The sequence below is a fragment of the Fibroporia radiculosa genome (genome assembly GCF_000313525.1).
Source record: "Fibroporia radiculosa TFFH 294 genomic supercontigs, scaffold1075, whole genome shotgun sequence".
NCBI lineage: Eukaryota > Fungi > Basidiomycota > Agaricomycetes > Polyporales > Fibroporiaceae > Fibroporia > Fibroporia radiculosa.
In genome coordinates, this window is record NW_012133259.1 from 611 (window position 1) to 23,338 (window position 22,728).

The window sequence follows — 22,728 nt, forward strand, 5'->3', positions numbered from 1 at the left end:
TTGCAGATAATGTCTCGATTATTTTCGTTTCGCGTCAGTCATTACCTGTAGATTGTATACGCAAAGGATTAGCTGCAACTTGCAAGAAAACATGCGTATTTGGATTATTTCTCGCTCGTAGGCAGATTTTAAAAAATACAAGCACTTACTAGAGAAGGATGACAGTCTCAGCTCTTGACTCAGTACGACTCTGTTTGTGAAAAGGTCTCTGGTCCAAATTCGAAGGAGAGCGCTCGGGGCGCTGGTAGCCGAGGACGCCGGAGCTGATGTTCGCATCGGCCGACCAACGTCTGGCCAATCAAAATAATATCCTGACTTCTTCCTCCGCGCTGTAAACGTTGTGTGTTTCGTTGCTGTGTGACTTTGAATTATGGCTAATTGTGTAGGCATTCTCGCGACCTGTGCGTTTATAGCCTCGAAGCCGAAATATGTAACGCAGTACTGAATATATGTCTGACTATCATCCATACCGTCTGTGTGGGATTGGCTGGTGCGTTGCAACTCTTCTCTTATTTCTGTCCCTTGATCGCTGACATCTAGAATCGGCTAAGTGTGTATCGTGATCACAGACAGGACACCCGACAGGCTCGTAACAACACATTCGATGGTGCTCTCACTGAAAGGGGACTGCTTTGTTACGGATGAAAGCTTCCAGGGCGCTTATGGGGCGCCTGATGCACAATGATACTGGTAGTTGTTTTATATTACAGAACACTTCGTCCTCGCCGCTCATCTTTGCTGCTTTCCGCAAATGTAGTACTTCTAGATGAATCCCTACACGAACCTTAAGTTTGAAGAGCTTCGGGGTGCCTACATCTTCACGTACCTAAATGGGCCCCAGCCTTTCAGGCCACTGTTCCAATGCAGAATCCCATTCGGTGACTGCCGCCTCTCCAGCCACAGATCAGCGCTCACACTGGAAACGAAGATTCCGCGATGTCAAATCTCAGCGTATTAAACGGAGTCCGTTTCTACCTTAGTCAAGCTGGAATACAACGTATTTTGTACTCGGGATTTGTTTGTTTTGACTCGTGCGGCGACGGTGCCTAACACCCTCATCTTGTGGCTCTCGCATCTGACTAATGCTTTGTTTTCACGGGGCCCTTTCAAGGCCTCCAGAGCGCCGCAAAGCCTTCCATTGTTCTTCTGGGCTATATATCTGGTGGGGAGTTTCGCGACTTTTCATGTCAACATCCCCCAGGCTCACTGACAACCGTACTCGACTTGATCTGGATATCAGCCCCATTCTGCTGTCTTCCTTTCTATTGAATGGATTTCTCTAGCAGGTTACAACCCTTGCGGCTACCAGCCCTCACCGATGTGTTTTTCAGTGCTTCTGACCTGCTGCAGTCGCCGCTCGGTACTCAACCTTGGTCACTCCATGTCGATCATACGAAGACATCGCTGTTTCCGAGCCTGAGGTGTACCCAGGACGGAGGCTTCCCGTCCATATGCATCCGAATCGCTGAATTACCAACGCCACTTCCCTTACGCGCGGCACCAACTTCTCGACCAACCAAAAGGCATGAAGTCACGGGCCGTCCAGCGAGAACAAAGCACCATATAAAGGGTTGGATTGAGGTGCGTATTCCCATTCTTGCATGATTGAGGCCTTATCCTAATATACTATAGACAAGCTTATCGTATTTCTCTTCGGAATCCCACCATCAATCTGCGAATTTATATGCATGCTCAGTATTTCTCCTATGCCTATGTGGACCGCATTTCTGTCTAGAATCAGTAGGTTTCCAGTTTCTCTCTTCGCACCATTCATGTGCTCAATAAGTGCAGGACCATTATCACGAACGGTCATGTAGTGGATCATGGACGCTACGTTTAATGTCATCGCCGCTTGATATGACCGCATACAATCAGTGAGCTTGCCCTTGTGCATCATTCTACCCTCTCTTACCTGTATGTACGCAGCAGCATTATGCTTGTGCCGTTTGCATTGATGTTGACGACGGTGCTCTGAAACCTCATATCTCCTTTGAACAGCTTCAGGGCTATCATACTAGATTATAATCTGCTTGCCTGGCCTTCATGAAATCCCAACATCGAAGAATTCAGCCATGCAGCATTTTAACCCATGTCTCGCCCTCAAAATGACAGCGGTACATGACCATGAGCCTTGTGGCTGCATCACCCCTAACATGATCATGCGCATGCGCGATCGCGTCCAGGTGCACCGTAGGCGCGTGAATGAAGCGGAAAGACAGGGATAGCCGGAAAGGCAAGAGCAAAACAAAAACAAAAACCGTTTCTGAAGAAATGAAGGAGAAATGTGAAACCGTGCGCGGTTGGATGTCACAAGATGGAACGCAGCGCGGCGCCTACACGATCTCGACCACCCACGAGTATGGACGGTACATTTCCACTAAACACAGTCCAGGGGCTGAGTATATGCTGAGGTATGGAGTATGTGAGTGGACAAGGAATGGATGGAAGGACAAGAAGCATTGCCACATGAGGACATTTTGCAAAGTCTCAAGGTTGGGCACGAAGGTGTCGGAATTGCGTTTATGGTCGACTATGTGCGGCCGCCGCTACGGCCGTCTTCAACATCCTCCTCACCATTATACGCACAGGTTCCTGCCAGCTCCGGCCACGAAGTCCATCCGTGATTCATTTTCATCATCATTGAGGGACTCGGTCTCGACACTGGCTACCAACTTTTCTACCTGCAGTCACCGGTAGTTTCCGGGCTCATACTTTCACCTGCCTTTTCCACCCAGGCTAGCAGAACCCATGTGCAGCGAAGGCTTTTCGCTCTTGAATTCGTAGCGGGCGGTCCTCCTAGTTTCTCTTTCACAGCCACTTCTGGGATCGACCTGATGACACACCTCGCATTGCAAGATACCAAGGATTCAATTTTTAGCCTGCAAAGGCCTGGACCCTGTCCGTTCCGTGGACAATACCGAAGCACTACTTCCGTGATTTTCACCTGACCTGATGTCTGTTTACTGCATTCACCACGTATGCTTTCCACCAACGCTTGGCTACACATCAACAATGCAATCATAATCTTCATCTGAGGCCAACGGAGTTGCATGCTAAAGCCATGCCTCGATGAGCATGGTTTTGGTTGTGACTCCCTTGACGTCGGGTCAAAGTTTCAAAATAATGTAACAGATACTGAGCTCTGCTGGGTGAAAAGGTGTCATATTCTTAGTGTCCGACGTCCTCGCTAATCGAAACTTCGGTAGTGTCCATAGTACACACACAAAATACAAGATACAGCAAATACATCTGGTCAATGAATTTATAATATATGGATCCCCAAGTAGCTGCAGGCGCCTAGGACCCCAGCCCCGACGAGAGCAGCGATGGCAGCACGACGCAGGAAAGTGCGTGCGGTCAGTCGGCGCTCACCCTGACTCCCAGCGGCATCAATCGATGCAATATCTTCGTCCGTCAGTTCTGGACGAATGAATCTGAGCGCGCATGTGAACGTGGCTGCATAGTACGTACCGAGATCTCCGGCAGCCAGGTATCCCTCTAACCGCTCCCGTTTTGTGCTAGCGCTATCATACATCTTGAATAGGGGAAGTTGAAGTACAGGGACAAGATACTTACGTTACGACCACGACTCCCTTGGCTTTCGCCCATGCGAGTAGGACCTGTTCTGGCTTTGCATTCAGGCGGGTAGCAATGTCCTGCACAGGCTTGTCGACTGGACCGCCGGGCTGAGAAGTAAGCGGTCTGTCATGCGACATCATGTTATGGCTCATTGGTGAAGACCATTGACACAACGACGTACATCAGAACACTGTACGCCTCGCTCACGATGCCGTTTTGGTTTCCATACTCAACAATGGGCATCTGGGAATTGAGTACGTATGGGTGAAAGAGAATCTGCATAGTAGAGTCAACAGGTGGCAGAGGAAGATATGGAGTTACAGAAAACACACCTGGTTTGCTACAGGCTTGATTTTGGCAGACGCGAGGAGCGTTTCAAGCTGAGGTACATTGAAGTTACTAACACCGATGCTCCTGCAAATGTTTCAGCGTCTCAACATGAGAAGAGAAAGGCCAGAGAAGACGAACGCACTTCGTCAAGCCAGCCTCCTGAATCTTCTCCATCCTAGACCAAATGGTCGGTATATCCGGGACCGCCAACCGGGGGTTGTGAATCAGATATAAATCCACATATTCGAGACCCAACTAAGAACGATGTCAGGGGGGCCAATAAATGATATTTACTAGCACGTACATAGTCGAGGCTGTTATGGATGGAGACGTCTATGTCCGCCATGCCGGAGTATTTCGTGGTAATAAACAAGTCTTCACGAGCAAGACCGCTCTCGCGAATGGCGGTACCTGCCTCCAACTCATTCCTGTAGGATTGCGCAGTGTCTACGTAAAATGTGAGAATAGATGCGTACGGAGGATCGAGATGGGTGGTCGACCACAAGGAACATCAAACTTATACTCACCAACATGGTTGAAGCCAACAGATAGGGCTTGGTCGACATGTGTAGTCGCTGATTGTCCCCCGCCCAATTTCCATGTGCCGAACGCAACGCTTGGAATAGTCGCCCCTGTACATTAGAAACGAAATTCAAGTAACACAGGCGCAGTCGAAAGGCGCTCGACGCTGGTCAGCCCTCTGGCCCTTTCCAAGCAGCTCAGTCAGCACACTAACCGTTGTTCAACGTTATCAAGTCCCAAGGCATCCCAGCAGTGATTCAAGGAGTCTCGTACAAATGGTGGTCGTGGAGCAGTACCAAGTCCGTCGAGGGGCCGCATTGCGGAATTCCGGAGTTGTGATTCCGCTGCGTCGAGGTTTTTACGCCCACGCATATGGGAACCAACGTGGAGTCCAGGTCAAGTCGTCGAGATTGTTTCCCACTATTGCTGAATCTGGCAGGTACTATTCACACTGAATATAGCATATCGAGAGCGATTGCGACTTTCAACTGATATCATTGTGACAAGTTGCATAATACATGGTATAGCAGGGGCAAGACAAAATGGAGGGAGCCAACATGGAACCAACAAAACGAAAACGGCGTGGCAATGGCATGGAATCTCGACAACAAGCTTCAAGTAAAGCGCTGGGGCACAACGTCCGACATACGCATGCGCTTCGCAACATTGGATCTCGGTGTAAGCTCCTCCAGAGACTTGGTTGGCATAGGAGGGTCCGAATGTCTGGATCGAAGGACAGACTTGAATATGTTTTGACGACGTTTAGGAGGTGGCCCTAGCGTAGGCAGCCGGGAGGGTGGTGATGCTTTATTGGTCGCATCCCTAGCACCAGCACTCGCTGCTCGTGGGGTGACAGGCAGGGAGGGTATCTTGCTCTTCGCCGCGGGGACGTGAATTGAAATTACACGACCAATGCTGATACGTCGAACTCGCGGCGGCTTGGACGTACAGACTGGCTTGATAATCTCGGTAGATTCGACCTGCGATGGCATCTCGTAATGCGAATCCGCCGCTGATCTGTCATGGGTTATGCAAGCTGCACGGAAAGGAAGTGAAAAGTTTGGCTTATCCTTAATTCGCGATAAGTCGGTAGTGGTCCGAATTGCTACATGCTGTAATCGCACGTGTTTAAAAAAAGATATACAACGAGAGGAAACGGGCAACGAACCTCCTCCGATTGCAGATATGCACATGAACTGATAGCCTCCTGTGGTGTTGATCCATGAGGATCAGCGGCCAACGCAACACCTTCTACCAATGTTGGTAACTCGGGCCGAGGAAGATTCCTGATCGTCACAGCTATATTCTCCAAAGACTGAAGAGTATCCATCATGTCTTGTGGCATACTCAAACTTTGCATCGGAAGAATGTTGTTCTTCTGCCTGGCCTCATCAGAATTTGCGCCCGGAGTAGCTACTGGTATAGTCTGTGCCTGACCAGCTTCTTCTATAGTCTCGCCCAGAGAACGGCCCAGGGGGTTCGTGCAGCGCATAGAAGCATCTAGACGAGTGTTCTGAGCACCTAGAAACGATAGTATCGTGGTGTTGGATTTTGAGGTTTTCATCGCAGCAAAGGAAGGGGTCGCCAAAAGCAAAGAAGACTGGGCTGGAGCGGGACGATAGGTCAAGCTGGAGCGGAGTGTAACAGAACGGGGCAAAGATCGAGTACTGATAAATGAATCCGACTTCTGAACTGCGAGGAAAGACGGTGTGGGTATAAGCAGGGGTTTTCCAAGTGGATGCACAGATGGTGCAGTAGGGATGCAGACAGAAGCAGGATTTGAAATATTGAGTTCGAGAGGAATAGAAGCCGTAGGAGGAACAGAACTGCTCATCTGAGGGGGTTTGCTAGGCGATAGAGACGTTCGGACCTTGGACCTGACATAGGGCTTGGCACAGCGAGGAACAGCATTAGGAATAGAACGTGGTGTCTCGGATAACACGGGGAAAACGAAGGCTTGATCAAGGGACGATCGGAACACTGCCTTGGGTGACTTCGGTATGGATCTTTGTCGCGTGTGTCGAATCCTCCCAGGCGTGCCATAAGTCCGTGACGCAGGAACAAGCCCACTCTTGAGCTGAGCAGTCGCTCTGGAAACACCTGGGGTTATAACATCCGTGCAGTCGCCAGAAAGACTATTGCCAACCTCGCCGAATGTGTGTCTACGACCAGGTCGAGTTCCAGAAGGAATCGGGAGGCGGCTCTTGCCCTTGACTGGAGTACCGTTAGAGGCAACCCTGGATTTTGCTTCTGGGGTGCGGACAGGAATTTGCGACACAGGTAGGCTGGACCCAAGCATCTGCGCGACAGAGTAGATTGCAGGACTCGCCAAAGCGTCACACATCTGTTACCGCCATTACTTATATGCTGGGCTAGGGAGTCAGCCGTTGGAAACACAACTAGTCGTTCTTTGCTCCACCTGGTATTCAAGTACTCAGATCTCAGATCTCATAGTCCAAGAGTCTGTGCGTCCGGAATGAGCATGTCCCGCGCCATGCTCTGAGTGAATTCCTGAAACTTGCAGCACATATAAACACAAGGAGAGAAAGGAGAGAGACACTAAGGTAGATGAAAGCGTCTCCACATAACAACCACATGGCAAATTGTCGTTGTGGTTTGAAACGCAAAAAGGTGACGGTGGCGAGGTAGCAAGGTGCAAGTTTGCAACCAAACACTACACGCCACTAGTGAAATTGAACTTGACGCCGACTCTCATTAGCTTATAATCCAACCCAAGAACGCGACACAAGATTTCGCGCTAAAATTCGTATCCTCGCTCGAAGGGCTGGACACGACGGGAGCTTTGCTCGGTTCATGAAGGGTCAGTGAGAACGGAGGAAGTAAGTGCTTGACAACGAGCGTTCGAGGCCTTCTCGATACTCATCAACGGTATTGTAGACGGGGTCTCAGTGATACGAATACCCGTCACTTCAAGTTGAACGTGCTCTGCCTTGTACTCTGAGCTCGACTTCAATGCCTCCGCGACAGGGCCCTCCTTCGGAAACCCCGACGCGTTATTCACGTTCAGCGAGGTCTGGCACGTCGTCAAAACCTCGTGCGTATTCTAATGCATCTCTAACGAGCAATGTAAGCGGTGTCACCACCGTTGTGCCGGGCAAGAGGAATAGTATTGGCCTGTCACGATCGCCAAACGCGACGCCGATGCCAACGTTGGCAAACATGGAGAAGATTAAGAGTCCGCCTGTAATCCCCAACAACGTGCCAGCCAGCCGTCGCATCTCTGCACCTGCACCTCCGCCGTCCGCGTTTGTAGAGCCGACTCTGTCTACGCCAAGCCTTACCTCGTCTCTTCGCAAGTCCCGCAACGCACCTCCAGCGAGACAGGCCAGCGTACCAGCGCCCGGTGCGCCCTCGGTGGCCGCTTCTAGGAGGATGGTGCGTTCCACCTCAATTTCGCTGTTCACTGCCGACTCGGAGACGGCGGCGGGGAAGACAACGTCTGTGCCCCCGCGCATGCGCGTGATGTCCACGCCCCGCATGGCCTCCTCGCAGAGCAAGCTGTCGAACACCACCACGTCGCCCTCGATCACGCTTACATCTCCCAGCGTACCACGCAATAAATCGCGTACGACCACGCCGAAGACTACCCCGTCGAAGCCCCAGCGCTCACCTAATGTTACGCGAATCACGCCTGCAAAGGCAGGATCCCCCCCAGTGCGCACGGCAAACGGTACCCCGAGCGAGACACCCTTGCGTGCGCTGAAGTTGATCGCAGGAGGCGAGGGAGAGGGAGAGCCGTTCCCCACCTGGGATGGAGACGACATGACGTTGGACATGGTAACAGATGTGGACGAAGGTGACATAGATGAAGAGGTATGCTGTACTCGTCCACGTATAAGTTTGCATGTTGACTCGGGGCGCAGATGGAGAGTGCGCTCCAGACGGTGCTCACGTTGCACACGCGGAAGTTACTGCACTACAAGCGTTTGCTCGAACGCGCACAAGCGTCTACTGCTGCCCAATTGCACGCGTTGCAGGCAGAGGTGCGACTACTCCGTGACCGCGAACGAGAGCGAGAACAGACTGGTGCTATGTTACTGGAGGAAGATGACGACATGTTTTGTGCATGCGGGGGCAAGAAACGGAAAGATTACTGGAGTGGGTATCGAGGCGGCGAGGATGATGGAATGGCCGGAGAGATTGACCTTGCAACCGCGTTGAGGGGCGACGGCAGTGGGAGTTTCAATGAGATGGAGGTGAGACGGGCGGTGAGAAGCTTAAGTCGCGATGACAGGATGAGGCTGTGAGTTTCTTTGATCAGAGTGAGATCCATGCGCTGATATTCGAATCTCAGTATCAGTCTAATCCTGGACTCATGTATGCCTGGGGACATTCGGCTACAGATCTTGCTGTTGGAGAAGTACGCCAAGTCAACATTCGATATTGTAGGCAACCTCGCACCAGACTTAGTGTTCAAGATCTTCAGGTGGCTGAGCGTAGAGGAGCTGCTCGGCGTAGAAAGTGTATGCTCATAATTTAATTTTCATTCACTGTCATTCATGTTGACCTGACTTTGATGACAGGTATCTAAAAAGTGGCAAGAAATGGTGCACTTACCCGCATTATGGAAATATTATTGCTTGCGTATTACAGCAACCGACCCTATGCCCGTAAGACCGCCTGCAAAACCAGAAGGATGGTGAGTAGATGCTGCATCTAATGAATTGCATAACTACATATCGTGTCTAATAGGGAGCCCCTCTACCGTTCGTTGCATCATCGCGAGTCGAACTTCCGACACGCTCTACCTCAAAGTGTCCGGTTCCTGAATGGACACACGAACTACTGCACAACATTGCTCTTGCGCGGTATGCCGACCCCGTTGGATGTTTAGTAACATGTCTTGATTTGTTTCGATTTGAACACCTAGGTAAACGTCTTATCAGTGGGTCGTATGATGAGACAATTCGATTCTGGGATGTGGAGACCGGCGAAATGAAGAAGTGCTTACAGGTCAAGAAGCCGGTCAGCTGTGTAGATTTCCTGGCAGACGAAGGTATGTCCTATACGCATTGCAAATGTGATATCTGACTCCTTGGCAGAGGTGTTCGTCGTCGGTTTTCATGATGTTGGGTATGATGTGCATGTAATCAATCTACTTGGATACTGACCGTCGTACAATCTACAGACGTGTGCACCTGTTCTCGTCGCTTACATTTACCCCCTTGCAACAGCTTGCTGGACATCTAAATGGAATTCGCGCGGTGGCCCTTTCATCGCAGAATCTCGTTTCTGCTGGTGCAGACAAGGCACTTGTATGCTGGGACTGGCGCGCAGGCACGAAGATTGTGCGATTTGGACAACAGACAACAGTGAACATCGGTGTGCAGATTATTGGAGGAGGTGGACCGCAGGAAGGTGAACGTGTAGTGAGCGTTACTATTGACGGGATTGTTCGCGTGTTTTCAATCAGTGAGTTGGTGATTTCTATACTTGGCGGTCGGTAGCTGATGTCTATCTTCTTGCAGAACGTCGAGAGATGGTGTCGCAATTCAAGCTCACTGAATTGGGTGGAGGTGATCCTGTGTTGAACGCGAAGCTACTCAATGTCGGCAAAGCGCCAGACAACATGCTCCAGTAAGTGTACAGTGTTGCGGACCATGGGCCACACTGACGCAATCTTAGGTGGTTTGCAGCAAAAGGAACACAAATGACGGTCAGCACATTGCATATCGTAGGAATTACGAATGTGCTTACGCTAGTCTACAGTGTGCCACCAAATCAATCATATTGCATTTACAATGGACGGAAGAGGAGGAATCAAATATCCCCGCAAGCGCAGCTGCAATTGCCGATCCTTCACGACCTGCCACTCCTCTTACACCCGGCAGTGCACTCAGCCCAAGTCAATCCCGACCCGGAATATCTCCCCTCCTCGCACGTTCTACTTCTGCTCTCTCAACGCCTCAGCGTCGAAGCACCCTGTCTATCCCTTCTTCCGCATCGTCTGTCAAGAGTCCGCTTTCGCCCGCAAGTTCTGCGTTCAAGGGTCGACTTTCATTAAGTACGACTGCTCCCCCCTTGACGCCCACGAGCATGTCGCCGCGCACGACCACGCCGCTTTCGACGTCGACTTCAGCGAACGGATTCGCGGTCCGCTTTGGACGAGCGGCAGTCTTGACGGCGCCGCCAAAGCTTGTTGCTGTTGTAGAGACACCGGACATCGCAGTAGGCGCAGTAGACCCTCGGAAACGACGGGTCGTGACGGCTACGCGTTTCAGTACGCGGGCGGGTGCAAACCGCAGTGTCAGTTGATTTCTGATTTCCCAGGTAAATGTTTGGAATCTGACCTCTTCACATTTACAGATTTTCTTGTCCACTCACCGGAATAGACAAGAAGAATTGGCTAAAGGGGCAGAAGATGGTGATGGCGATGAGCAGCAGCAGCAACCCGAATGCTCGCGTACACCATCGCCGGGTGTGGACTTCGACACGGACATCTTACCGCTGTCAGGCGCGTGGGCAGCCCTCGCTGAGGGAGATAACGTCGCATCTGCCGGAGTGAGAGGGCTGCTTGGACAGCTACCAGCGAAATACCAGGGCTTGGCAACTCCGGAGAAAAATCCAATGTCGATGCAGTTGAGCCATGAAGAAGTGGTGGTAGGATGTGCAGATGGCACGATTTAGTAAGTATCTGCCGCGTCAGTTGCACCCTATTTTGAGACGCTAATAGTCTTCATTATAGTGTAATGAATTTCGTTGGATACGAATATCGTCGAGAGAAAACACAGGCGTCCGTCGAGTTCGACGAGCATATGACGGGTGCTGGGCCTAACGACAATGACAGTTAGAATATGTACTACGAAAAATCGTGGATTGTTGTCGCTCACCCGCGTCCTCTCCTTTTGTCTTAGTAACGGATTCGGTTCGGATGGTAGGATCTATATAATGACTTTCTAATATTATGTATTTCACCGCAAGCATTCCTTGTCCTTTTACCTCGCCAGGTCCTGTAAGTGTAGAACTTGGCAGTCGAGTGGCAGGAGTCGTGGATGGAGTCGTGTCTTGCGAGACTCATTCACGGGGAAGGACGTGTATCGAATTAGGCCAGGGCCGCATCAGGACAGTGGCAGTAAGCGAGACCCTGAGCTCAGAAGGCTTCTTCGGATCCCGAATATTACCAGTTCCTGTGGCCAGTCTCGTCTTCGTGATCCCGATGTCATATAAGTATTTTGAACTGTTTGGGCGGCCTGTCGTCCCGCGGAGCGTTGCAACACGGAAGTTTTTGGACCCAATGGTCTCGACTTTTAAGTAAAGACCAAAGTCTGCTGACTAGGATTCGTTGCGAAATCTACTAGGTGACTGACTATTCCTCGTTTCCTCCGCGCAAGTGCTCTCAAGGCCGTTTCTGCTTCCAGAGGAATAATCACACATTGATATTGAAAACACTGCCGCACGACAATTCTTTTGGGGTCTGTGTTCTTGAATAACGGTAAGCTCGAGTGTCAAATCTGTTCAATTTGTGTACCATGTACCTTTTGCATGCCAATGTACGGAAAAGACACCATAAACTAATGTTCTATCCCACAGATATGGCATAGCTATACAGGAATGAGAAGGAAATTGGAATTACCTTCTGTGAGAGTGATCTTGCTTGCGAGGAGCTAGGGGAACATACTCCGCACCAGACATCCAGCGGTCCCGCTCATATGAATCCGCGAGGTTTGCAGGCTCGGTGTTCTTGGTGCTGTTGTTAACGTACCTGTCGGGCTGGAATATTGACCGTCAGACATCACTCACATTTCGAGAACTCATGTTGAATCTCTCGAAGTTAGCATGCCTAGAGGGGGCAAGTTCTTGATGCTTTCAACAAGAACGTCAGCATACCTATGTGTGAAAGATCCATATAGTTCTCACAGGATTGGCAGAATGGTTTTCGTCGTGTCGGCCGCACAACGTTCTTCGTCTACCCCGTAGACCCACAGCATGTCTCTCATCACTTCGCGATAGAGAACGACGAACAAGGCTTCAACGTCTTGGAAAATAATGAAGACCTAGAGCACGGTGCACCTGAGGCGAATATGAAAACAATACGTGCGGAAATGGCACTGCTGGGTGGCTCTCTCAGAGAATATTTCCAAAGCGACGCAAAAATCGAGTAAGTGCTTGAGAATGTGACCGATATTGCGCAGCAGCAAGCCTTTGATGAAGATGGTTGGACTGCTATGGCGGACTGGGGCGAGGACAGGTCCGAATCGAAAAAGTTCGAGAGGCTTCCTAAATGCGCCAATGATTCGAGATTCCGGCTAGTCAGAGAGCAGCTGGGACTGGATTCCCGTGAAGAGATGGGATCCGCATGGATCCTTCGTGCATGAGATGCTGAGGAAACCTGGGTAGTTCGTGAAACTGAAGTCATAAATACCTGAATTATTATCAGAATCTGACAAAAGGATTACTCTGGTTGACGTCTTTCGTCATTTACACGTCGCTCGATCGTCGATCAACCCTAAGTGAGTATAAGAGCACTGGAACGGCCGACCTCCCTCTTCTTCGGTCCCCACCATGGCTGCTTCCCCGCAATCTGCTCAGAGCCCCGAGTTCGACCTCTCCGAATGCTCCATCTCCTTTAGTACCCTCCCACATCCGGAATATCCCAACATCCTCATCCACTTGACCGCCAAGGTTGAGCATCCTATCCACAAGACCATTGCGACCCTGTCCGCGCTACAGATTGTGAGATGGCGCTGCGGGGACCAGTTCTTACGCATCATGGATGAAGAGTCCCAGGAGCTCCATGAATTCTCCGTCAAGTTATTTGACAAGAATGGACATTTGAAGCCCGAGCTCGTCGATGACGAGTATCACAGGGGCTCCGGATGCTGGGGCAGAGAGATGAACCGTGGCACCATCATTTATGTGGAGGATGTGCGGGTCGTAACCCAGGTGCGCGACATCGTCGTTGTCAACAGTAGTAGCTCAATCCCTTCCAGTTTCGCCACAGAGGTGTCGGCTCGTGGGCGCTGAAGAAATTTGTTCGCTCTAGCTTTGTCAACGAGTCCGCTTTTATTGTCGCCTGGCCGACTCCTATCAAAAGGCCAGCGGACGAAGGACAATGGAAGGCCGAGAGATGCAAGCTCGTCAAGTTCTTCCGCAAGGCTCGTTATTCTGTGCTCTGCCCATCTCATTGGCTCATAATGCACACAGAATGGCTTTCGTCGTATCGGCCGCACCTCATTTTTAGCTTATGCAGCAGACCCTGGACATCCGTCTCATCGTCTACCCGCAGAGAATGATGTAGAGGCACACGACGTACTTTTTGTTCCAGAAGACCCAGGCACAACCTCAGTCGACACAGCTGACCCTGCACACCACGCCCGTTATCCTCTCCACCACGCCATCGCCACAGAAGTTATTTCCAGCCCGTCCTTCCAGTTTTTCCGACCCATGCCAACCCAAGTTCCACAGGGGCCTGGCATTGGCACGATCATACGCGAGGCATACACAAAGTCACCCTCATCTATACGTGCGCGAGACGAGAACGGGCTTACACCGCTCCATATTGCCTCGGGTCTTAGTGCTGTCGGTGCTGTCGAGGCGCTCCTTTCGCTGCCCAAGGAAAGCGGCGTATATGAAGATTTAAAGAGGCGAGATAACACAGATGGCGTGACACCCCTGGAAGCTTGCACGGCGCACATGCGTTCGAACAAGGAATTCTCTGAGACGATGCTGGGTCGCTGGCAAGGATACAATGCGAATGATCTCAAGATCGAATATATGCTGCGGAGTGCGGCAGGCGAGCGGATTACCGATTCGCTGCAAGAGTGGACGAGGAAGCGCAAATTGGGTTGTACGTGCGGGCAATGCGCAGACGGGTGGCTCTCTCCGAGGATGCGATGCAGGCTTTATCGTAAGTCTCACGACGTGTTATCACCTATCTTGCTGACCATTTCCTCCTTGACTCAGACTCCGCAGTGTTTTATTTTGACACGATGGGCATGGAAACCTCGATGCTTTCGCGTGGTCGGCACCTCAGCTCGATTGAGCGTAGTTCGCTACTGGGAGTGGACCATCTTCCCCCTCTGACAAGGATGAATATAACCAAACGATTCTACGAGCAGTACTGCCGTGTCGTTGAGGCAGTTGCAGCCATGTTCCGCAAAGATGCGGGATCACCAGACGTCACAGCCGTGCGTCAAGCGTTGACAACGATGCGCGGCATTGATGAGTTCTTCCTGTATGGCGGACGCATTGAGCACGCACTCGACCTAGTGACAGCCTCCGCGCGAGACCAGAGCCCCGTGGGCGATTCGACTTGGGACGATATGGTTGAGGAGGACGATGATGAGAGCGTCTGGGATGGGTACAAGTCTATGCCAAAGTGTGCAAATGACTTGGAGTTCGCGCTTGTGAGGGAGCGGTTAGGTCTGGATCCGGATCAGCCATGGGGGCCGTATTTTGAGTATGAAGATGAGGACGAAGACGAGGAAGGTATGGATGGCGACGGATTTAGCGACGAATTCACAGATGACTGAGTGGATCGTACGTATCGTCCGGTCTTGCGGAGTCGGATTGTGATGATGCAATTTTTATATAGGCAAGGGATGGCTGCACGAGTCTGTGCTGAATTAATACGCCCGCTTATGAAACACTGATTGTATGCGTCCAGGCATGTATAAATTGTGTTTGTCGAACCCGATTGGCCATCGCGTTGTCTTTATTCCATCTTGGCGTGCCGGTAGGGAATTACAAATTCTTGCACTTCCTTTCTCCGTGGTGTTTGGATATAACGCTCGCGGTCACGATCAGACCGCCCCCGCGTACCCTCTCGATCGACCTACTCGATAGGACCAATGTCGCGCACTTTCTTCCATTAGTTACATGGGTGTCGTCGCAAAGAAGAATGTTGTACCATAGTGCCTTCAGCCACATTGGGCTGCTGTGTAGTCATGCTGATGGCAAGCAGGTAGATCTGCTCCATTCTTCAGTGACGCGAATTAGGGTCATCCTAAATTTACCCGCGTACAAACCAGATTGTCTCCAATATGAGATGTAGTGCACTAATACTCAGATGACAGTCACCACCCAGGCACAAAAGCGATTCACATACCCATATGTAGCAGCAGATCGTCCACAGACACCCATCATAGAGAACACACGCTAGCCTGAGCTCGTACGGCTCACCAACTCATGCCATCTTCTCTCTGTTATCTGCTGCTGAACGAAATTCCAAAGGTCGTCTAGCTCATGATATTTGTAAAGCTTGGCTACGACGTGCATGAGCCTCGGACAAACCTCAGAAGCTACATCCAGCGCCATAGTAAGAGTTCACAGATTTAGTGACCAGTAAGAATTGACTGGGGCAAGCCTTTGCTGTTCGTCCCGAGTTCGATTTTTCTGATTGAAACTTGGAGATATTGAGCAAGTCGAGGGTTTGAGATCCTTTGCAAGTAAACCATTTCGAACAAGAGTAGGAGAGGAAAGAAAGCGGAAAAGACGTAAGTTCATTCAGTTGAAGATCATGCATGATCAACAATTTTAATTTCCACGCCACGGCGCATCATGCGCGGCCGCTATTGGCATTTCGCATTCAAGGACTCGGAATGCTGTAACCACGAAATATACTACCAGCATACTACAAAAACAATGTCGTCAAGCTAAACCCAATCGCAGGTCGTATCTTCCATTCGGTACAATATGGTACGTGGAAAGTTATGATATCATCTGTTGATATTTTAATCCAACTTTGGCCGTACGGAACGCCTGAGAGTAGATAGGCAGCCGAAAGTTCGTGAAGGTGAAGGCCCGATTCTGGTGCTTCGAAGTAATTGTACACTCCAAGCGCAAAGGCCGGTCTTGAGCCGAATTCCCAGCCTCCTTTGATCTTCACTGTTACTTCTCCAATCTCGAATGCCTCACAGTGGAGCCTGAGTTCGCTGTTTTCTAGACCGCCGCTTTGTTCCTGCTGGGTTTTATGTTGAGAAACGCTCTCTACGGGGAGAATCAGGAGTGTAATTTGTAAGCCTAGGTTGGTGAGCACCATCTGCTGTCTGGTGGATAATTGTATGCGATGATCTGACACCACTGGATAGTCATAGGAGTCGGGTGACGATGGCAATGCACGCGAAGTGTAAGAAGAGCCTGGGTACCCTGCCCAGTGAAGGATGTCTGTCGTCGGTGACGACTGCATAATTGCCTCTATGAGCCGAGCGAACGCTCGCTGCGAGCCCTCCCCGTAAGCAATTGGGAAGCTTACATCGAAGATTCCCATCAAGGAGTACGCCCTATCTTCGCCCCTTGTTGTGCGTCTTCGTGCAGCCCATGACATTCGTAGAGGGATTGAATGTGGCCCTTGAGCCAATTCAGCTAACAGCGTGCGTTCGTCGATGCCTGAACCTTTCGCAATTGCACTGACGATAGAGCTCGGCGGTATATCCCGGAGCCGGAAGTCTCGGTGGATATCGTATGGCCAACTGGTCAAATCTGCCCATCCCTTTCCGAAGAACTTCAAGGTCACAGGCGCGAGTAGTTCCTGGAGGGTCCACCCCCGTCGAAACCATTGATCTCGGTGAAGGTTGGCAACCGACGCTGTCTGTGACAAGAGAACAACACAAATATGTGCTGTCTTGTACCACTTGAACATTGACCGGATAGATTCGTCGAGTTCGGCGCTACTGCTCTTGTCTATGCAACACGTGTCAGACCACCCAAAGTCCACACCGACGTACTGCCGCGCGACGCTGCAAAACTGCAAGAGTTTATCGTATCCGGGACCAGTAGGCCTGTCCCTCCGCAGCATGTCTTCATAGGTCGGTTCGCCGGAGTCTAGCCACCGATGAGAGAAAATGGCATAACGGACTATTCCTTGGACTAGCTCTCTGATGGCATCTTCTCGCGGGGTGTTTGTGAGTTTTCTGGCAAAGAAGGGGTCGGACATCTTCTGCTGAATCGCATCTTGAGTAATCATGTCTAAGACGTGGACTTGGAAGTGATCTTTCACCGCGAAACGATCCACTAGCTGTAGGCTGTATAGGTTGATGAGGCGTATAGGCATCTCATCGTGTATGAATCGAGTGAAGATGTCGAGAACCTCTTCCGAGGACATGGTTTTACCGAGCGCAATTCAATGAGGATAGGATGGTTGACTACTTAGAGAGGCACAAGAGCCGGATGCCTCTTGTAAGTCGTGCCTCTTCCACGTGTACCTGATGCGTTCCCTTCGGTAAGCTATATCATGGAACATCTGGACCTCAAATGACTGCCAAGTATTTTACCTGTTGTCGAGTGCTTAAATTTTGTTATGGGCAGCCTACCGTTACGAGAGCCGCGACTGATGCAAGTGACAGAAAGACCACACCTGTTCCCCAACTCCCAACTCATTAATATTGATGGGGATTTAAAAATATAACTTCAGATACACCATGAAGCTATAGATGTGACACTCGAGTCAATTGTGACCACCCCAATCCCCATCTGCTTGGGTCATGAGCGATATACTGTAGGCGGGTCGTGTCCTCCTCGGACGATACTCTTTTGGCTTGTGAATGCAACTGCTCGACTGCTACGTTGGACTCTGTTTATCTTCACGTTTTTTGACGATCGTCGATTGATTGACACTAGGCATCATCTATGCTGGTACCATGCTGATGAAGTATTGAAAAATAACAACCATAGCGCGTGGTCTTACAATGCTGCTTGTCTTCACAGCAGGTGGAAGGCAAATTTGAAAGAACGCCTCCTTTCCGGCCGTGAATGGAATCGTCCTTCGGCGGTAGGAAATTTCCGACATCGGTTCTATGGCTAAATCTGAGAGCACGAAGGTGATTGGTGAAGCTAGATGCAGTACGATCATTATGTTTAGGAAACCCAACTTACCGGTGATACATAGACGTGAACAATCGTGATACAATGTTCCGAGACGAGGACACATCAAGTGAGGATGAAGTCACGCACATCGTGCGTGAACAGACTCTCAGGATCATCATTGAGTTGTGTGTCCCTACTTGAAACTCGACCAGCTTGATGACACCAATATATTTCAGGATGTTGCAGAAATCCATGTCTCATGCGGGTGCTGTAAACCTAAACCATAAAAGATCAAGAAAGGACGGTATGTGAAAAGCTGAAAGCTCACCTTGTGCCACCTGGAAATGGGAAATTTTTTCACAGATTGACATGATTGAGGTCAATATAAAACACCTATTTAGAAAACCTCTACGAAAGTCTGACATTGGGTTTCGAGCTTGAGTCGGTAACAGCGTGGGAACAAAAAGACGGCCTTTGATCTCTTTCGACGAGCTGGAGCCTCTCGCGCCTTCTACTCCTCACCTTCCTATCCTATTATATGTGCAGCAATGTGTCGCATACTATTGTCGTGGGGTACTACAGGAGTGGCTGGCGGTGCCTTGGACACGCAAACCAGAGCATGACAAATTCGTGTATTCGAGACATACGTACCAGAATTCCCGGCCCACTAGTACGGGCAGTCTGACATTTTCGCTCACTTAAGCTTAAGCTTCAACGCCAATCCATGTCTGAGACCAGACTCTCAGAGGACTAGTCTTATTAGACACTTTGAGCTTAAGTGACTGTATTGGCAATGCAGTCACTCATTTAAGCTCAAGGCGACGAGATTGGTTGGCGTCAGTTTGAGGAATCCTTATCTTCATAGCGTCCCGAATAGGTAGGTGCTGTTGTTCAGATGAGCCTCCTCACGCCGTTGCGAAATTGATCGCTACAGACGTTCAAAAATTCGCATCTAGGGGGACGAAATCGAGCAGACGGGTGCGGACGAACAAATACCGCTGCGCGGCAACGATACTTCCGAGCGAGTAAGCGGGTGTCTCCCACCGTGTCATCGTGACCCCCCCAAAGCTTGCCTCGTTGTCGATGAGGACAAATACTGGTGGCACCATAACATGTGGACAATTCCACTTGCTAGCTTATGACATCCGAGTCCAACCTTTGAACGTGGTCTGACGCCAATACCAAATACATCCGGCTTCGTTCTCCCACATATTGCCAATTCGCGGAAGATTTGGTTACAGCTGAATGTGAACATTATGCCGCATCATTTGTTCGCATGCTGCTTTTTAGGAGCCCTTAGCTAGGTACGCGGAATATTCGCTCCCCGCGTGTAGTCAGACCACCAGCTGAGGAAGGAATTTCTGATAGTAACATGATACGATTTCCCTTGAATTACTCGAGAGTTACGATACGCTGTCATTGAGGCCCGCCGCGACTGCAGTAGAGCGAAAACATTTGTCATGGGTGGGGTAAGTAGACTGTTCGTTTGGCACGGATCTCCAAAGACAGTACCAGAGCGACATGTAATGATGCAGACCATCATCTGAGGATGCCATTTTTATAAAGCCCTGTGTAAACGGTACGCATCATGAAATTATTCCTAGGAGTATGGGGATGTAATGCCGCATTACAGATGCAGTCACAATGCCGCAAGTGCATGCATACAGATAAGCTCGACTCTGTGAGAAATATGGGCCGTAGGTGACTTGGAATGGCGAGTGTTCAAAACCTGGGTTAGCAACGGAAATCATACCCGCGCGGTACTGAGTACCTTCGAACCATGCGGTAACGGTATGGGGAGATCTGTCAAGCGGATGAAGTGCGGCTCAGGTGACCTCCATGCGTGATTGACTTCTGTACTGGATATGGTACAGATGTTCCTGGCAGATGGAGAATGCGCGGACACCCACCCATCCTCGCATAATTCTCAAGGTGCAGGCCCCGGCCATCGGAGAGGAGAACGCCACCGAATGGGTACTGGCCACAAGGGTCCAGTTTCGGACCCATTTAAAAGGGCTTGCCGAGCCGGTGAGCGAGCATACCCCTGAGGTACCCGAGCTCGCTAAATGAATACTTTCAGAATGGTAGTAGCAGGGAGGGCGGGACACGAAAAATGTCCATATAGGATGCGTTAGATGCATTACCAGTCAAAGAAGCGATGTCGATGTCAAAAAGCTATACGACATGTATATGGGAGCCTGTACTTAAGGGGATAGGTCTGAGTTTGGCTTGCATGATGCAGCCATGCATACATTAATTAAACGCTGCAATGACCACAAGCACATTCGGAACAGGCCAGCAAATCAAATGCGGTATGAGGTTGAGAACAGAATTTGAGTGACCACAGCGCTGCCAAGTCTTATCGGACGTTCTTGGAGCGTGAGGCATCTTCTGCATGATGACAGATTTCGAGAAATGGAGGATCCACACAGGCATGTGGTATGACGCAGCAAATGTCTACGTTCGGAGGGGGAAGTTGTACCTGAGCGTTCGCGGCGATTGGATTTTTTTCTAAAGTAAGTCTAGGCTAAGCTGTGTCCGCTTTCCGAGAGTCATGCGCCAGATCCAATGTGTACGAAACCTCCACTTAACGGCTGGTTTGTGACACTCGTGCCTGCCCGCATTTCTCGCCTGTGAAGTTGCATCTCAGCATGGACCAGGGTCGATATGACCGGCAGTAGCGATGTCGGATTACATATAGATGTGGAGCATCAGTCACTTGTCATGACCTGGGGAATTCGTGGTTCGCCAATCCACTGTGAGCGCACCAAAAATTACGGGAAATCAGACCTCAGCTGACCCATGAACGTGCGTGGATGTACATGAATTATTACGCAGACTTTTAGAGACCTGTGTAGCATGGCCACGAATACAAGGTTGCGGACTTGGCATACCTTTCGCGTAGACATGGATGGAAGATGCATGCGGACGAATTGACAGCGGATAACGGTGTTGAACTTGACACGATTACTCTGTAACAGAGCCAGCCGAAAATTAGCTGATTTTCCGAAACAAGGCCCTGAGGTAACACAACTATGAGGATCCTAGAATCCTTGCTCTATAGGGATTTCCCATATTGCCAGGTATTCTGGAAAGATCGCATGTGCATCAAAAGAACAGTGAGTGAAGATGAATGTGTCCTTGTTGCAAAAGAACGTATTTAGTATGTCAGCACAATAAAATTGGCCACGTCATTCGGTATACGTTTGCTCAAATGGACCAACGCGCACCATAAAATCATTCGAAACTGATTGAAACCAGGCACCCGATCCTTTTCTCGAGACCAGGAGAGCACTGCGGAAAAATCCGAAGCATCGTGGCCGTTTTCTAACCGCGGTAAAGCCGAGAGGGCGCGCGGGAGCTCCACTACGTGTGAAGTGCGCCGAGCCTGGAACTGTCATCAGCTTGAGAGTAATAGCATAACAAAAGTCAGAGGACTCACATCGTCGATATCCAAATAAGCGAAGACCACTGCGAAGGGCGGTCACGGTAGGTCCACATAATCCTCATGTAGATTCTAGTATCGGCGTAGATTTAAATTGGATAACTGGGCCACATGCAGCTCACCCTCTTGACGAGATGACTTCAAGTAGCGCGTACATTGCCTATAGCTTCAGTAAGAAAAACATAGACCACGGATACCCATTGACGCCGAACACTTCCATTGCTTACGCGTAGTGAGCCGATAGTCTGCGAGATCGTCATCACGATCTCGGAATCCCATGTATAGCAACGGTACTAATAGTGGAGAGATCTGTCTATATCCGAAATCCGGTCGTCCAACGTGATGCGAGCGAGGCTGATTTTCCGTCCGGCCATTCTGTACTCTCGTGCTCGATGACAATATGCGTTCGAACAGAAAAGGAGGGAGATGATGCACCACTCCGCAAACCCCATGTCATCGTCACGGATAAGCTGTAAATCCGCCACACACCATTGCAATTAGCCCAGGTACAAGAGATGTGATCATTCACCTGATCAGTCGACAATGTAGATTTCACCGTGAGCACGTAGAACTTATGCGAGGACCCCATGGAGTTGTATGACCGCACGAAAGGGTCCGCGAACAGTGATCCTCAGGCTCTGCACTATGTGATTGGCCTCCGAAGCTTTTGAATTGGGTCGCCTATAGAAGCGCTTAGAGAACGCCTAGGTAACATCGAAGTCGAACTGTATATATTCGTAGTCCGCTGTGGAGTAAACGTTCGGTGTCAGTACTCGCAGTGCGCATCCTGACATGAATTCAAATGTCACTTATCCGACTTGACAATCAATTTACAGCCACGAACAATACGCATACCTGTTGCCTGCTGTACGTACTGAAATCGGAATTTCTCTGGAGGATATTGTGATGCGTCCGCATAACTGTGTGACAATCACAGTCGTGCTGGGGTATAAGAGTCTCAGCAGAATGAGCAGGTCTACCAGTCCAAGCAGCTCCTTCAGACTCCAGTTGACTTCACTTAACTCATAACTCACCTCTTCAACATGATCTCTCGTGTCCTTATCGCTACTTCCCTGGCTCTCCTTGCG

General features: G+C 50.2%; 4 protein-coding genes across 4 annotated transcripts; 2 read left to right on the forward strand and 2 right to left on the reverse strand.

The window, feature by feature from the left end:
- Positions 1-3,262: 3,262 nt before the first annotated feature.
- FIBRA_02065 (uncharacterized protein) lies at positions 3,263-6,775 on the reverse strand (the record flags this gene model as incomplete). The annotated part of the gene is made up of 10 exons (XM_012323932.1): positions 3,263-3,420; positions 3,472-3,524; positions 3,577-3,702; positions 3,761-3,855; positions 3,912-3,993; positions 4,052-4,164; positions 4,214-4,356; positions 4,437-4,541; positions 5,081-5,543; positions 5,600-6,775. 10 exons carry the CDS (start codon positions 6,773-6,775, stop codon positions 3,263-3,265), a joined length of 2,514 nt encoding a protein of 837 aa, XP_012179322.1.
- Positions 6,776-7,404: 629 nt separating this feature from the next.
- FIBRA_02066 (uncharacterized protein) lies at positions 7,405-11,243 on the forward strand (the record flags this gene model as incomplete). The annotated part of the gene is made up of 15 exons (XM_012323933.1): positions 7,405-8,265; positions 8,316-8,648; positions 8,687-8,695; positions 8,747-8,812; positions 8,871-8,915; positions 8,976-9,091; positions 9,145-9,260; positions 9,323-9,448; positions 9,495-9,525; positions 9,581-9,864; positions 9,921-10,029; positions 10,078-10,108; positions 10,162-10,698; positions 10,759-11,078; positions 11,138-11,243. The coding sequence occupies 15 exons, from the start codon at positions 7,405-7,407 to the stop codon at positions 11,241-11,243; spliced, it is 3,090 nt and encodes a 1,029-aa protein (XP_012179323.1).
- Positions 11,244-12,954: 1,711 nt separating this feature from the next.
- Positions 12,955-14,924, forward strand: FIBRA_02067 (uncharacterized protein; the record flags this gene model as incomplete). The annotated part of the gene is made up of 4 exons (XM_012323934.1): positions 12,955-13,335; positions 13,383-13,559; positions 13,597-14,299; positions 14,356-14,924. 4 exons carry the CDS (start codon positions 12,955-12,957, stop codon positions 14,922-14,924), a joined length of 1,830 nt encoding a protein of 609 aa, XP_012179324.1.
- A 1,100-nt stretch (positions 14,925-16,024) lies between these two features.
- On the reverse strand, positions 16,025-17,494 carry FIBRA_02068 (uncharacterized protein; the record flags this gene model as incomplete). The annotated part of the gene is made up of 1 exon (XM_012323935.1): positions 16,025-17,494. The coding sequence occupies one exon, from the start codon at positions 17,492-17,494 to the stop codon at positions 16,025-16,027; it is 1,470 nt and encodes a 489-aa protein (XP_012179325.1).
- Between the last annotated feature and the right edge of the window lie 5,234 nt (positions 17,495-22,728).